The 17,110-nt window shown below is 40.7% G+C and overlaps 1 protein-coding gene across 5 annotated transcripts in view; it reads left to right on the plus strand.

Annotated features, from left to right (window-relative positions):
* The window catches only part of RAD52 (RAD52 homolog, DNA repair protein), a 32,102-nt gene extending 15,574 nt beyond the window's left edge, over window positions 1-16,528 (plus strand). For 4 of the 5 annotated variants that reach the window (XM_063445327.1, XM_063445329.1, XM_063445328.1 and 1 more), the window contains 9 exons: window positions 1,690-1,783; window positions 1,868-1,935; window positions 3,328-3,446; window positions 4,186-4,261; window positions 5,098-5,324; window positions 6,323-6,471; window positions 7,962-8,054; window positions 11,524-11,739; window positions 15,561-16,528. In XM_063445327.1, coding sequence (XP_063301397.1) covers window positions 1,690-1,783; window positions 1,868-1,935; window positions 3,328-3,446; window positions 4,186-4,261; window positions 5,098-5,324; window positions 6,323-6,471; window positions 7,962-8,054; window positions 11,524-11,739; window positions 15,561-15,619 — 1,101 coding nt within the window. In that variant the 3' untranslated portion in view covers window positions 15,620-16,528. Of the gene's footprint in view, window positions 1-1,689; window positions 1,784-1,867; window positions 1,936-3,327; window positions 3,447-4,185; window positions 4,262-5,097; window positions 5,325-6,322; window positions 6,472-7,961; window positions 8,169-11,523; window positions 11,740-15,560 lie in introns of those variants that run through there. The other variant, XM_063445331.1, reaches the window with a different exon arrangement.
* The last annotated feature ends 582 nt before the right edge of the window (window positions 16,529-17,110 follow it).

Genomic DNA, 17,110 nt, shown 5'->3' on the forward strand with positions numbered 1-17,110 from the left:
CTTCCCCTTTCCTTCCCCTTTCCTTCCCCTTTCCTTCCCCTTTCCTTCCCCTTTCCTTCCCCTTTCCTTCCCCTTTCCTTCCCCTTTCCTTCCCCTTTCCTTCCCCTTTCCTTCCCCTTTCCTTCCCCTTTCCTTCCCCTTTCCTTCCCCTTTCCTTCCCCTTTCCTTCCCCTTTCCTTCCCCTTTCCTTCCCCTTTCCTTCCCCTTTCCTTCCCCTTTCCTTCCCCTTTCCTTCCCCTTTCCTTCCCTCCCGACTTTCATTAAGATCATAAAATTTTATGGTGACTGTTAGTGCTCCCGGCCACGTAATTTTGCAGCCTGAATGCAAGGTATTGTAGAGATTACATAAATCACTGCAGAAATATACACGTAGAATTTTAAATCTATATAAATATATATTTAAATTCTACATGTATATATATTTATGTAAATTGTTTACAGAATTAAGTGATTTTATTAATTACAATTTGATGGACCTGCCTGATGACCCAGGCAGCAAGTCAACAGAATTTAATTTGCAAGCTCTATATTTAACCTTGTAACTTTCCAAGATACCAAATAACCTGTACATACTGCTGCAATGAGGTAGCCTGCTGAGTCTCTGTTTCATACGTCCCTTCGGTTGTTTCATGTCTGGGCTGTGTGAGGTCCATCCTGATGAAGGGTTGCCCTCGAACACCACCTGGCCGGTCTGATGCGAATGTTCCCCACACTTTCTGGCTGAGCATGTTCGCGCCTCATCTCTCCGGCCCATCCCAGTGTGAGCACTTGAGGAGTGAGGGCAGCCGGGAGGGAACGGTCCGCGATTTGTCCGCTTGCCAGCGTCTCTCAGGGGGATTGGTAGGTGTGCCTCAGCCTCCCCTGCTATAGCTTTGGTAAGCTTGTGTCTCGTGAGGCGGGAAGATCAATGTCCTCTCTGGAGTAGGCTGTTGGGTGCGTGGCTTCCGCCATTTTATGTGGAGACCCCAGGTGTATGTTGCAGAATGATGGCGTTGTGGGGCTTCAGAGTTGCGGTAGCGGTGGGGGCTGCAGGGTATACAGGTATATAAAGCTTTGGGAGTCCAGCATTGCACACCCAGGCAGGGTAGTGGCCATCCATTCGACTAACCGCCCGAATAAGCCTCATCTGGGTAGAAGTATGTCCCTCCAAGGGACTAAAACACATTGTGCAAGCCTCGCCTCGAGGCCAGTACTTCTTTGGGTATAGGACCACAGTTTCCAGTCGTTAGGTGGGTAGACGATCGGCTTTGGTAGGCTGATAAGTCGAGATATTTCAGGAGCTGTTCTTGCATGCGGCCATTCAGCATGGCAGTCAGGCCCCCCCCCCCATATTAAATTATGTTTTATGTATAAACATTTCTCCTGAACAAAATGATATATCATAAGTGTGGATGCACTTAATATGAAAGAGAAAATTATGATTGAACAGACATATAGCGCAAATTTCAGGCTTTGTGTTGATTAGAACTTGTACAATTGGCTTTGTCCTTATTTGTTCCCCCTCATACTAGTTGTATATTTCATATCACGGTTTTTCACTAATGTGTAACTTTTCTTGAATTCCGAGTGAATTTCTAATTTTAGGCCAAAAATAACCAGATTTTCAATTTTAGTTTTTTGGCCTGAAATTTGACATTCAGTTTGACTTTCTAACCGATTACTTAGTTCGTTATTTTTTCTCCCCCACAGGTGTGTTACATAGAAGGGCACAGGGTAATCAGTCTGGCCAATGAGATGTTTGGATACAATGGTTGGTCCCATTCCATAACTCAGCAGAATGTGGGTGAGTGCCAACATTATTCTGTAGAGAGTTGTCTGTGCGAGCATTATGTGATCTGTATAACTGCTTCTTTTTTTCTCATGGCAGATTTTGTGGACCTGAGTAATGGCAAATTTTACGTGGGGGTGTGTGCATTTATCAAAGTCCAACTGAAGGTGAGATATATTGCACGTTATCTTTGCCGGTTTATCACACAACCCACCTTGAGTACTGAAGTTGTATTTAACCGATGGACAGTGATGGACAAAGTAACATCTGAGAATGGTTGGTATACTGCAGCAATGCATGCTGGGTTAAATGATCAGCGTTCTAGTCCACCTGAAGCAATGAGACTGGCTACATGGGAAATTAAAAAATAATAATTGGTAACTATTTCTGTTCCCTGTTTAGATCTTTATCAGTTTTTCAAGGTATAGCACAGAACTGGACAGTCCAGGCCCTTAAATCACTTCATTATTTTTTTTTTTTTAAATTCATTTTACAAAAAGTGCAACTTTCAATAGCCTAAAAGGGCTGAAATACTGGCTAAGCCTGGTGCTTAAATTTAGCAGAAGATAGACAACATTACCGAACAGAAGGGAAAGCACTCGTGGGTCTTTCACCTCGAGAATCAGCAATATATGTGTCCAAGCATAGGTACTATCTGTGCTTGGTTAAGCTTTAGAGAGAGTGAGTGGGTCCTTGGTGTGGCATATTTTGATTTGTATGTGATCATTCATACTGCCCTATAATCTTTAAAGGGATACTATAGTCACCAGAACAACTACAGCTTAATGTATTTGTTCTGGTGAGTATAGTCTGTCCCTACAGGCTTTTTGCAGTAAGCACTGTATTTGAGAGAAAATGTAGTGTTTACAGTATAGCCTAGGGACACCTCCACTACTAGAGGAGCTTCCTGTGGAAATGCTGCACACTATGCAGCACTGACATTCAGTATCTCCACCCTCTGTATTGTGACACTGAACTTTCCTCGTAGAGTTGCATTGATTCAATGCATCTCTATGAGAAGATGCTAATTGGCTAGGGTGGCATTTGGCTCCACTCACAGCCCATCTCCTTAGCTGAGATCATCAAAATTGACAAACACAGCCAATTTCAATGCTTTCATATGCACTTCTGATGATGTCAGCCAAGGAGTCAGATCAGGGACAGGGCCAGCACTGGAATAAAGGTAATTTAATTTACTACATTTAGGGGGGATGAGGGCAGTAGGACTAGATCGTGTTTTAACACTTTAGGCTCAGGAATACATGTTTGTGTTCCTGACCCTTTAGTCTTTAATTATATATTTTTTCCACACATACTGAATGTGAGTCCTATACAAAAACTGTTGATAGTAGTGAGTGTTCGTGTAAGTGTATGTATGTGTAATTGAAGCACCCTACAGTGTCTTTAATGTTTGTTATACATTGTTTTATGATGATGTAGACTGTCATTGCTCTTTAAGGGGTTCAGAAAAGTAATTTGTCAGGAATAACCAGGAAATAGAATGGCATGAAAAGCTAAATTCTATTAATCATCACATAATCTGACTGTATCCTATCCAGGATGGCTCCTACCATGAAGATATAGGTTATGGTGTCAGTGAAGGTCTGAAGTCTAAAGCTCTATCATTGGAAAAAGCTCGGAAAGAAGCAGTCACTGATGGATTGAAGAGAGCACTCAAGTAAGAATAGTCCTAGTCACTGTAAATCTGTTTCTTACTGCCCTCCATAGATTTTGTATCCAGAGACTGCCAGATAATCTTAAGTTGCACAATATTAATTACCCCCTTCCCCCAAACAATAAAATGATTTGTCTGCATCCGCTCCTTACAATTGCCCCTTCAGAGTTGGCAATTGGATTTAGCTGAGCAGTGAGGAGCAATTTAGTATATTGTAAATTGAGAAGTTACAGCAATGTCGGATAGATTTGCTCTTGAATATTTAATTCTGTAGTCAGAGCTCTGTATGGATGTTGTATGTGTAATGTTTCACTATGAAATGCTGCTCAAACGGAGGTTAACCCTCCCCCCCCTCCCCCCTCCTGCTCCCATGGTGTTATAGGGACCCATTAGCGAGTTTAGAACTAGAGTTCTAACCGGTTAATGTCAACTCTGTGTATATACGTATACACAGAAGTACATTCATTGGCTGAGATCAGTCCGTTGATGCTCTCAGCCAACGAGAGGCTGTCAGTATGGACTTCTGCAGGTGTGCAGAAGCAGGAAGTACTCACTGACCACAGGAATACCCTCCGCTTCCAGCGAAGACCCAGGTGACGGAATACCAAGGCAAATCGGTTTGCCCCTTTACCAGGTAATTGGACCAGGGTACTCCTCATTGGGCTGTAGTGCTTATGATGCTTTAAGTAACCTTTGCACTCTTATCTTGCATATAGCTATTTACTTTTGTCGTTCTCTATAGATGCTTTGGGAATGCTCTTGGGAATTGCATTATGGATAAAGAGTATCTCCGTGCTGTTAACAAATTACCAAAGTTGGTGAGTGAAGCTGAACGATACTGTTATCAGGGGACCACAGATTGTTACATATGTGCAATTAGATCTCCAGAAAATGTTTTGTGACACTTCGTGGAGCCTGTTAGTTAAAGCAAGTACAAGCTTGATCATTAAAGGAACACTATAGTCACCTAAATTACTTTAGCTAAATAAAGCAGTTTTAGTGTATAGATTATTCCCCTGCAATTTCCCTGCTCAATTCACTGTCATTTAGGAGTTAAATCACTTTGTTTCTGTTTATGCAGCCATAGCCACACCTCCCCTAGCTATGATTGACAGAGCCTGCATGAAAAAAAACTGGTTTGACTTTCAAACAGATGTAATCTACCTTAAATAATTTTATCTCAATCTCTAAATTTAACTTTAATCACATACAGGAGGCTCTTGCAGGGTCTAGCAAGCTATTAACATAGCAGGGGATAAGAAAATCTTAATTAAACAGAACTTGCAATAAAGAGCCTAAATAGGGCTCTCTTTACAGGAAGTGTTTATGGAAGGCTGTGCAAGTCACATGCAGGGAGGTGTGACTAGGGTTCATAAACAAAGGGATTTAACTTCTAAATGGCAGAGGATTGAGCAGTAAGGCTGCAGGGGCATGTTCTATACACCAAAACTGCTTCATTAAGCTAAAGTTGTTCAGGTGACTATAGTGTCCCTTTAACTTTTTAGTTGGAGTTGGTATATCTAACCCATAGTGTGTTTCTTCCTAAAGTTAAACAGACATCAACAATATTTGCTTCTAGGACACAATGCTGTGTATTAGTGAATTGTGCTACCGTGTTCTTTGAAAAAAAATTCTCTTTCATTTATTATTTCAGCCGCAAGCAGAACTGGATCCTGCACTGACAAAGCGACAAGATTTTGACGCTTCGCTGGAAAAGGCACGTTTTAATGGCTATCTAATCAAACCGAAACCACCAGACAGACTTCATCTAGAACCAGTTGACAAGGAAACTCCTGAGATGAGTGAAAAATTACCCACCAAACAGCACCAACAGGATCACACCAGCAAGAACACAGAACAAAACAACACTAGTATAGGAGGGTATGTTTGGTTAAAGATCAGATGATACAGTTTCTTACTACTGATTAAGGAAGGCGTGATTCATTTTCATTCTAGTGGGAGAAACTCTTTGTTTCTGGAATCCATTTGACGGTGTGTATGCTGACACTCTTAAATAATGAATTAAGGCCAACTAGGGACAAAACTGATATTGCTAAAGCTCATTGAAAACTTTTCAATAGTACAGAAAACCACACATTCAATTTCATTTGATAAAATCAAAGTCTTAGGCCCTTTTCATAATTCTAAATCTGATTTCTTTGGTTGTCTTTATCCTATGTTAGTTTGCTTGTGTACATTCACACCTGCACACAATGTAAATGCACTGTTCAGAAAAGCTTGTTTAAAAGCTGTTTTTATGCATTCTACAACAAGTTTAGCCCAGCAGTTTCTGAAAAACTTCCTGTAAGCCTAGTCCCACAATTTACTGAATCACCCTTTCTAGCAGTGACTCTACCCACTACATAATACATTTAGCTACTAGCATCTCCTTCCTCAGTAACACATCTGATTTTATTTATTTATTTAAAACAAAAATGTATGCTCCCCTGTGTGCCCAAAATCCTACATGTTGACACATCTGCCCGGCATCACATCCCTCCTCCGAATGAACAAATCCAACCCACATAGAGAACAAAGACCCCCCCCCCCCCCCAACACACACTCCTCCTCAGAGCTGACAGGTTGGGTAAGGCCAAATCCCTCCCTGCATGTGTCTTCTAAACAGCGTTTCACAGTGTGGTTCACCATACAAAAATGGACTATTAAAATCACTGTTTAGTAGACATGCACAGGAAGGCAGGAATGATGTTAATCTTTTATTTAAATTTTTGAAAAAACTATTCATTTTTAGCTGCCAAAAATTCAGCATATAAATCAGGCCAAGATCAAATGCCTTTTAACTTGTTATAGTGCCCAGAAATTCTCTTTAATAAAATATTCTCAAATAACCTGTGGGTATTGTAATTGCTTGTCTTCAGCTCTGGACCTGCACTAGCTGGATCATCCATCCATCTGGAGATGGATGCAACGTACCAACGCAAACTGCGCCAGAAGCAGCTTCAGCAGCAGTTCCGTGAGCGGATGGAGAAGAGACAGCAGAGCAGCTCTCCAGACATAAATAGAGGAGGTAAAAAATCAGTCTAACATTTTTTGAGGTACAATGATGGGAATTAAAATCTAATTCTGTCCAACTGGTGATTCCTTATTTATTAAATTCATGACATTATGGGCAGAGTTAATAGTTGTTAAAGATGATAAAAACACAAGTCTTATAGCCTCATGTATTCACAAAAAATTAACTATGGCCTAGGAACTAGGCTTGTTTTGTAGCACGTTGGGCTGTGTAAAAGGAGTCAGTAGCTACTCTGAGCTGCTGAATTCATGCTTCCAGTAAGCTTCCCCATAAGCGATATCATGTATAAAAATTGTGAAAGCTGTGACTCTACAAAGTTTATTTAGATCGCTCACCAAGCTATACTATGTTCAGATGCCAGCCTTTCCATTTAGCTTAATTAATTAATAAATAGTGTCTTTTCCGAACTCTGCCATCCCTTAAAATCTACAAACCAATGTCTGTATATAGAGAACCTCTGAGGTTAGTAGGTTGGTTGGAAATGAAGATAAGCTGCTCTCAGTATAACGTTTGTAGCATTTTCATAACACACACATCTGCATTCTGAACCATAATGTTTAAATCAGCATGCGACTTCTGATAATTGTATAATAATATAATATACCAGTAATTAATTGGCATATAAACCATTCTGCCTTGGGTAATGTGTAAAAATTGAGTGACCAGTTTTAGTTGAGTAATACGGATACTTTCATTAGAATATTGTGAGGGATATACAGTAATCTGAACTTTTGAAAGCTAGCTATTTCATTTTGTGTAAGTTAGAGTGTGTTTTCCATCACAAGGATCTATAATAAAAATAAAAAAAATCCAAACATTGGTTAAAAGCTAATTTGAAACTTTGGTTATGGTCCTTTTAAAAAAAAAATATATATTTTTTTTACTTTTTCTAAATAAAAAGTGTTAAATAAACATAAGTAAAATACTGTCATAAATAAAATTAAAATGTATTAAGACTTGTGGCTGCCATCTAGTGGCTTGGTCTAGTTTTGCCACCTTCAAATGAACATTAAACACTAAAGTTACTTAACCCCTTAAGGACCAAACTTCTGGAATAAAAGGGAATCATGACGTGTCAGACATGTCATGTGTCCTTAAGGGGTTAATCTCTATTAATGATGGTCTCAGCAGCCCCGATGGCTGCTGTAGGAGCTTTGGCTAAGGCCCTAGCCATACCAAATCATACCAACAATGATTGTGATAGACTGAGAGTGTTTAGCTGAGTGTCTCAGCCAATCACGGTTACCCATCTCTGCTCATACTAATGTGGAGGCTTTAGCTGGAGCAGCACAAAGGGGCTGGGCTGCGGCACGTCAGTAGACACTTATTCAGTGTTAAACAATTCAAAAACAGTTTAACTCTGAAAGGACAGATTTTTATATTTAAAACATATTTAGTAATATTTATTTTTTTTACAGTGCATTTTTTGTTTTTTAAAAACAGTCCATTTTCTAACTTATTTTTTCTCCTGTATTTTTTCTTAGTGAGCGCACATACTCATATGGCCACCCACCACAGTCATAGCACTCCAGCAACTGTGCAGGGTGCATCTGTGCCCGAGGAGGAGCTTCTGGCAGGTGAGAGCAGGCATGATCACCTTCAGGATATAATTTAAACATCCATATTGCTCTATGGATGATCCAGGATGTGTGAATTTCCTGGCTAGCTAATAATACTCGTCCATGGCTCAGTGTAGTGCAGTCACTGTATTGTTTTTGGAAATTGTCTTGATTTATGTTATGCTTATATTTTAAAGTCATAAAATAAAATACAAAAGAGCACAACAGATTATTATTTTTTGTATAGTACCGACAATGGTGTTTTATATTAATTGGCAATAAACTACAGTTTAGTATTTCTTCCAAAAGAACAAGAATAGACTGAATGGGCACTGTATTACCAGGTATAAGAAATCTACCCAAAGTAATTCCTTACTGCCATACAGGATACATATGCTTAAACGTAAAGCTAAGGATATTGCTATTAATGTGAAGTAACTGTGCCATCTGAACATTGCTCCACACAAATAAATGTAAAGTAAAAATGAAAAATATTTTCTCTGGCAAATGCTATAATACACGTAGCTTCAATAGCCATTTCCAGCAGCCAATGAAAACACAGGATTTCCCCTTTTGAGCCGAGGAGCACTAAACATTTTACTCTGCAGGGGAAGATGAAATGCCGCGTTTAAACTGAATAATGCACACTGTTCCCCCAAGAAACCACAATATAGTTGTGACGTTTGTACGAAAAAATACACTGAAAATACACACTGACCAAACTAAAAACTTGCTTCAACATTCTAAAGGGATCTGGAGCTTGAGATAAAAACTGATAATATTAAAAGAAGAATGATTGGAGCTGCATTGGTAAAATTGGATCACATGGAACACCTCAAGGTCACTGATTATGATGCTGCATCATCATAAGCTTAACTGAGATTTGGTACCCCTAACTAACGGGTGGCAGAGTTTGGTGGGGAGGATAAGTTACTGCCATGTGTGGCGGCTCAGGCTTAACAAAACATTCAGCTACTAGGCTAAATGTGGAACTCCTGGTATACAAAACGAGAGGTAAGTAGAAAAATATAACAAAAAGGAAAAATCATTGTGAATAAAGGATATAACAGTGTTCTGCGTGTGAGTCTACTCTCCACCTCTTGGTACGATGGGGACTAAGTGATGTTATGTAGGGCCATTAGCTGTCAACAGCAACCACAGATGCCCAATGATGCAAGGAAAGTGGAGGCTTCATTGATGGAAGTGATTTTGAGGACAGTTCCATTCTGGGTGACAGAGAGAGCGTGGTGGTGACATCTGTATTCTGTGTTAGTGTCTCTGAGCCATTGAGTCAGTGGTTAGAGTGATTTCCTCCATTGTAGTGTGTATCTCATTAGGTCATTGTAGATAGTAAGATTGGAGGATTCAAACGTGTAACATGTTTTGCCCTTAAGAGCTGCCATAATTTGCCGCTTCTCCGTGAATGAGGAACATTGTGCAATGATGTTACGTGTGATGGTGATGGTGCTACTGAGGATTTATTTATGCGATAGGACCCATCCAAAATGTTCTTCCTGGCCTGGCTTGTAGGGAGAATTTATGCCATTACTAGACATAAGTTATTCGGCAGTTCTTCAATAGAGATGGCACCAGGAATCCCTCTTTAAGGTTGTGGCACCTGCTGTGGCCATCCAGCAAAGCTTCTTACATTGTGATGGTGTGTTTGGCCGACTGTAGCTGTTGCATGTTTTCTGTAGTGCAGACATACTTTGATGAATAATTTTTTATGTGAATAACAAAAGTGTATAATGACGATTATCAATAGTATATGTGAGGAAAATGACAATCAGCAGCAAAATTTCCCACTTATATCTGAAAACAAAATACCACAATGCTTAAGTGATGGACCACCACCACAAAAAACATCAAAGTGCGAGTGCAACGCTTAAAACTAATTCAGACTTACCCCTCTACAAATGTGGGGTAGTATAATCTCATTGACCTAAAAGAGAAGCAAAAAAGAATATAATAGTGCAACAAAGTTTAAAAAAGTGACATACATGTAAGCTTGTGGAATATATATGCTTACAATATTTTGAGCCTTTTGAAAGGTATGGCTTTGAACGTTCACGTGTTAGTGCCCTTCTGGCGGCAACTGTACCTCTTCTGATAGTCAGATCCTTTACCTGGAACCCATAGAATACTGGTCCAAAGTTTTTGCACACATTACCAGATAAGGAATGGCAATTCCCCCTTTATCCAACCCAAGGAAATAGGATATAAGGCCAAGAGCGTGGTTTGTAAAAAAATGTATATCCCTTTAACTAAACAAAAAATCAAAAATACATACAAAATCGGTTAGTTAAAATACTGCTGGCCTCTGAAACATGGGACCAGTATTCTATGGGCTCCAGGTAAAGGATAGACTATCAGAAGAGGTACAGTTACCGCCGGAAGGGCACTAACACGTGTATGTGTAAAAGTCTCAAAATATTGTAAGCATATATATATTCCACAAGCTTACATGTATGTTTTCCTGTTGGTGGTCCATCACTTAAGCATTGCGGTATTTGTTTTTATACTTTGATGAATGTCTAAAGTATCCTCCTCAGTGGCCTTGACTCTATCAGTAACTGTTTGGATGTCCGCTTTCACTACCGCAATATCTGCTGCCAATTGCTATTTTGTGTCCTGCAGGAGATTTTGAAAGACCATTTTAGTGGCAGGAGGTGCCCTTGTGCTGGCATTTGTGTTGGTGGTGGGCTGGTTGTCTGAATGTGGGGTATGAAGTACTGGCCTCCTGTCAGTCTTGGTCAACCATTTTGTTAGGCACATGGCCCTGAAAGAGAGCCTGCACTGTATATTCCTGTACATTGCAAGGCAGCCCAAAAACGTAATGTTTGCTTTCCTATTTCTCTCCATGTACCCTCATATTCTCTGGGGAAACAAAATGAAGGTGATGTCTTATCCTAGCTTCCAGAGCCTTAACGGAGTACCCTAACCATCATAACCACTACAAACCGCAACAGCTGTCAACATTTTACCCCCTTACCTGTGTCCATGCTGGCCTCAATTTTTCTTTGATGGTTCAGTGATGTGTTTCCAGCTTCAGAAGCTGGAGTTGTGGCGGTTAACATTCACTGGCTGAGAGCATCAGCTAACCACTCTCAACCAATGGCTTTCATTCTGTGCATGAAATGTTGTACAGAATTGACATTAACCTGTCTGGAACTAGTTCCCGGTTAACTGACGACACCCCTACTGGAGGTGGACACCTCCATCAGCAGAGGGATAAATTACTGTATGTGCAGTGCCTCAAAGCAAAATGAATCATAGAATCTGTGAATTGCTCTATTTGAGGTTTGTGGAACACTGACTCTATAAGTTCTGCCTTATATGCAGCTTAGTTCCTTGTAAAATATATATACACCAACTCCATCTTTAACAGATTTCTCTAGCAAGCTGAGGGTTTGTTAAACTGTGGGTCTGAAACACATTGTGGAGTTTGGCACTACACAGTGATCATTATCTCAAATTATTGTTCCAGATGACCCTGAGTTGTGGGATATCCCGTTAGATGGGGAAGTGGATCATATATCAAATAATACTTTACAGAATGCCCCCAGCTCTATCACAACACCACACAATACCCCGGGGCAGCATCAGATGTTGACACGAAGTAAGACCCCACAGCGGGTAAACAGCAATAACCAACTTGTTCGATCAGACACCTGGATTCAGAGACATGGAAATCAAAGATCAGGTATGTGCTTTCCCTGTACCTTGCTTAGTGTTGTTGTTACTGGAAACTCCTATCAAAAATAAAAAATAAATCTTTCTTTATCCACGCAAAGATTAGAGACAGGTTTAGGTTCCCCTACAAACTAACCAGTCTCAAAATGTTACTGACAACAATTCCTCTGTTACCAGTCAGTGGTTCCTACTAAGACCTTAGCTTTAGGTCACATAATATCTGTCGTTTTTTTTCTTACTGCCAGGTCGTACATCCTTTATACTTTAAATACACTGCTTTGAAAAGCTGCAATTGCAGGCATCTTTTCGATATCATCAACTCTCTCCTTCACCCATCTGAAACCCCCTTCCTCCCAAACTTACTTTTCAACTGATAGCTTTGCGTGCTACTTTATTAGCAAGAATTAAAAAATTAAGAAGAGAATTCTACCCTCTTTGCTCCTCTCTCTGGACCGTACCTTCCCTACCCTTCAGGCCTTCTCCCCAGCTACTGAAAAGGAGGTGCCTGCGCTGCTCTTTTCCTCTTGTCCCATCCTAAAAAGCCATCTCTAGACCCATCTTCTTCTTTCAACTATCGTCCCATGTACCTGCTCCCTTGTTCCTCAAAGCTTCTAGAAAGACTTGTCTTTACTCGCTTGCTTCCTCAATTCCAAATCTCTACTTGACCTTCTTTAAACTGGCTTCCATCCCCTTTACTCTACTGAGACTGCTCTGACTAATGTTACAAATGACATAATCACAGCTAAATCCAAAGACCACTACTCCGTACTAATTCTTCTTGATCCCTTTGACACTGTCGATCATGTCTTCCTTCTCCAAACTCTTCAATTCCTTGTTCTCTGTGACACTGACCTCTCATTGTTCTCCTTCTATGTCTCACAACGTTCGTTCAGTATCTCCTTTTCCAGTGACACCTCCTCCCCTCATCCTGTTTTGATTGGAGACCTATATCTTTTCTCCCCTGATCTCTCCCCCAAGGTCCTACAATGTGTCACCACTTGTCTTTCTTCAATCTCTGACTGGATGTCCTCCCGCTTTCTGAATCTCAATCTCTAAAACTGAACTTCTTAACTTTTCTAATCATACACAATCTCCTCTCTTACTTTCCCTGCAAGTTGATGGTACCTTAATCAGTCAATCCTTGCAAGCACGCTGTCTTGGTGTTATCTTTGATCCTGACCTCACCGTTGCACCTCATATCCAGTATGTTGCTAAAAACCTGTCAATTCCACCTTAAAAACATCCACCCATTTCTTACGCAAGATGTTGCCGATTAGCTTGTAAATGCTCTTGTAATCTCTTGCATGGATTACTGCAGGGCTTGACAAATCCCAGGCGCCAGGTTGCCACATTGACTAGAAATTTCGCCCTGGTGCCTGGGAATTGCCAGCTCTGTAGTTTATGTGGCCGCCGTGAGAGCTTTGAAGGCAGCCGCCCTGGGGAGCATGAAGGTGGTGCGCGATTGAGCAGCTCACTTGCGCTGTTTAGTGATGTCGGGAGCCGGAATATGATGTCATTCCGGCCCCGGCATCATTACATAGCGCGCACAGGGAGAAGAGAGAAGCTGCAGGAAGATTAGACAACAGCCCCACTGGACCCCAGGTGAGTTGGTTTGAATTAAAAACTAAAAATGTGATTGTGTATGTGAGCCTATCAGTGTGTGTGTGCGCGCGCTGATTATAGTGTGTTAATTTCAGAATGTGTATGTGTGCGTCTGTCAAGACTGTGCGCATGCGCGCCTGTCAGACTGTGTGTGTTTAAGTACCTTCCTGCTCTGATCACACGAGTAAGGTGTTTTTACTCACCTTTTCTTCATGCCTGGTCCTACCTCCATGGCGGAGATTATCAATCTTTATGATCTCTGCTAAGCCAATGCTTTCCCTTGGGAAATAATTGGGAAGATTATGTGCATGCGCAGCAAATGTACCAATCCGCATCTCCTCATACAGATGCATTGAATGAATGAATCTCTATGAAGAACATTAAGTGCCTTCATGCACTTTGTTTTCCTGGCACTATAGGATCCCTTTAACTTTATTCACAGGAGGCTCCTACAGGTTCTAGAAGCATCTTAACAGTGAAGGAGATGAGAAATGATGAATTAAAGGGTTAGTCCAACCACCATGGCAACTTCAATGTTTTGAAGTGGCCATGGTGGAAGGAGTATGTATGTGTGCAGTGTTTCAGCTTGAAATACTGCGTATACTATGTAAACTGCACTTTTGTGCTGGGTGCTAGTTACATCCCCAGCACACATGACCCTCCCTGACCCAGAGTGTGAGATATGAGTGCATGAGCTTTGAGCCTGTGAAACAGCTGCTTCTATATGAGAAGTCTCTGATGGGACCTCGTGCAACTGCCCTGGTGTGGAAAGCAGCACCGTTGGATTCAAGGTAAGTTTTAACTTCTTTTTATCCTTTTTATCCATTTTTTTTGGGGGGGGGGGGGGGGGGGCGCGGTGGGACCTAATGTATAATGTCCAATAAATAGGACATTATACTCGCAACCTACTTTTCTACCCCACCCTTAGCTTTTGTGTCACTTGTGTGTACCCCATTCCTTCTAGCATGTAAGCTCATTGAGCAAGGTCTTCAATCCCTCTGTTCCTGTTCTTCCAGTTTGTATTGTTACAAATACTTGTCTGTTAGTCCACCCATTGTACAGCACTACATAATTTGTTGGTGCTTTATAAATAATAATAATAATTATACTTGAAAAAACAGATGTATGAAAAAAAAAAGTTGGAGTATCCCTTTAAACCAGGCTTCCCCAAACTCCGGCCCACCAGATGTTGCTGAACTACAACTCCCATGATTCTCAGCCTATCTATTTCATTCATGGGATCATAGGAGTTGCAGTTCAGCAACACCTGGAGGCCGGAGTTTGGGGAAGCCTGGTTTAAACTGACTGTGCAATAAAAGAAGTGTAAACATTAGATCTCACTAGTGTTTAGGAAGGCTGTGTAAGTCACATGTAGAGAGATGTGACTCCCAAATGTCAGAGCAGTGAGACTGCAGAGGCATGATCTATACATTAAAACTAATAATTTAGCTAAAGTTTTTTTTGGTACATACAAAGGGACACTGTAGGCACCCAGACCACTTTGGCTAATTGAAGTAGTCTGGGTGCTGTGTCCCTTTTAGCGTTGCAATGTAAAACATTGCAGTTCCATAAAAACATCCATTAGAGGCCTTCCTGAATTGAAAAGGATCTTTGTTCCGGTATCTGACGCTGGACGTCCTCACACTCTGCATGAGGATCTCCAGCATCAGATTTTTCCCTATAGGAAAGCATTGATTCATTGTTTTCCTATGGGGAGGTCTAATATGCACGTGGCATTTGCCATGCATGTGCATTAGATCCCTCTCGTTGCAAGACTGAGGAGAGTTCAGAGCCAAGAAAAGGTAAGTAAATAAAGGGTTTTCAACCTTTTATTTACCGGGGAGGCAGGGGGAGTGGTAGTGCCAGGAATACAGCATCCCTTTAACGCTGCTCTCTGCCTCCACTGTTTCCGACAGAGAGCCAGAAGCTCTCTATCTGAGCTATGCCTGGTGGTACAGAGAGTAGCTCATTGGCTGATCTGGAGTGTGTCTTTACTTTAGCGTGGGGAAATAACATATGTCTGTCCTCTCTAACTCTGGCTTTACACAGCAGGGAATAGCGTTGTCCTGCAGAGGGATTGTAAATGGGATGGGAGTGACTCCAACAATTAGTTACATAAACCATTTAGCCATCCATCTATATTGCAGAAACCCTTACTTATTCATATTTTTAAAAAATATATATATATATTTTTTTTTATTGCATTCATGGATATTTTGTTCTTTACAGATAGAAGTCCATGTCGGCCAAACCAGGGACTAATCAAAAAGAGAAGGCTGGAACCTTGATCTAAACCAGGAATTAAATCTTTGTATAGAGACCGAATTATTTCATTGCAGTTTCTTCCTACTACACTTTTCCTAGAGTATGTTGTACTGTATATGGACATTGATCCTGCGCCCTTAATGGACCCTATGAGACTTCTATATTGGGTGTGTAGACTGCAACACTACAACATATGGTATTCAGCTTTATGGAGTTGTTCATTATGTTTCACCAATGTCCAACAGCAGAAGATGATGATCGAAGATTGCTGCACCTCAAATGCCACTGACCCAACAGGTGTTTTTACTGTCCTCTTTGGAATAGAGTTGGTGGTTCATGAGAATGGGTTTTAAGAACCATGGCTTGGAAATGGTGAGAAATTGACACGACAACTATGTTGTTAAACATTTTTCACACCTTCACACACCGATTATAACTCTCTCTCTCTTAATGTTTTTAACCACTCAAATATGGTTTACATATAACTATGTTTGCACACTTTTCTGTATTATTTCATCGATCCTGTGTCATAAACAGTACACGATTTCAGATATAAAATTTGTATTGAATAGAGCAGTCAGGCTAGATGTTACAAAACAATCTTCATGTTGGAGGAGTACTGTCTCATTACCCTTATGTCCAGCTCTGTCCATTACTTATCAGATAAACAAATTGGCTCCTGACTGTATGAAAGCTTCTGTGCTCCGTGTACATGATCTACATTCTGGCAGCTGGGTGGGGAGCTGTGGACACAATAGCTGATTTTAGCAAAATAAATTATTTTGTGCAAGCGATGGCACTGTTCTTCTCTGTGATGGAGAAAATATGTTATTCTCTGTACCTTCAATGTTTTTTATTTTATTTGTTACATGGGAATTGTATTGTAAGGTATTTTTCTGTATACCATTTTAAAGTTCTGTTTTGTAAAATAACCTCCGAATAAATGTTGTTTTATCTGAAACAAGATGTGAAAATCAATGCTGTTACAAAGTGTGTGAAGTGTCAGTGCATGAATGTTTTTTTTGTGTGGAGTGTCTGTGTGTGGGGTGAAATCTCAGTGTGTGAATGTAAGGTGCATTTGTGTGGCATGGTGTCAGGAAGGCTACCTCTGTTGGCCTTGTACCCTTGTTTTCCACTTTTTTTCTGCATGCTGTGACACTGTAGAACCGGCTTTACTGGTAAAATTCCAGAAAGATGACTGGTTACTTCTCATCAAACTAGATTTTATTTTGTAGGGCACCTGTGGGTAACCAAGGTGTTGCCTTTCTTAATGGTTACTCCTGGATGCATGACCTCCCTGTTCGAAGTGAGCTCTGATTCCTTTTATGGTTTATGAGCCCTGAAGTGCATTTCTCCTGTATTGTGTTCCAGTTTTTCACAAGGCTTATTCTTGAACAATTCTTGATCTCCTGTATTTGTGTATCCAATCACCTGGCTTATATAATTACCATGTTCGTGTTCCAGACCCGGCTTGTTTGTTGACCTGTTCCAGTCCGTAATCATGACTTTGGGCT

This window comes from Pelobates fuscus, chromosome 3, assembly GCF_036172605.1.
Source record: "Pelobates fuscus isolate aPelFus1 chromosome 3, aPelFus1.pri, whole genome shotgun sequence".
Lineage (NCBI taxonomy): Eukaryota > Metazoa > Chordata > Amphibia > Anura > Pelobatidae > Pelobates > Pelobates fuscus.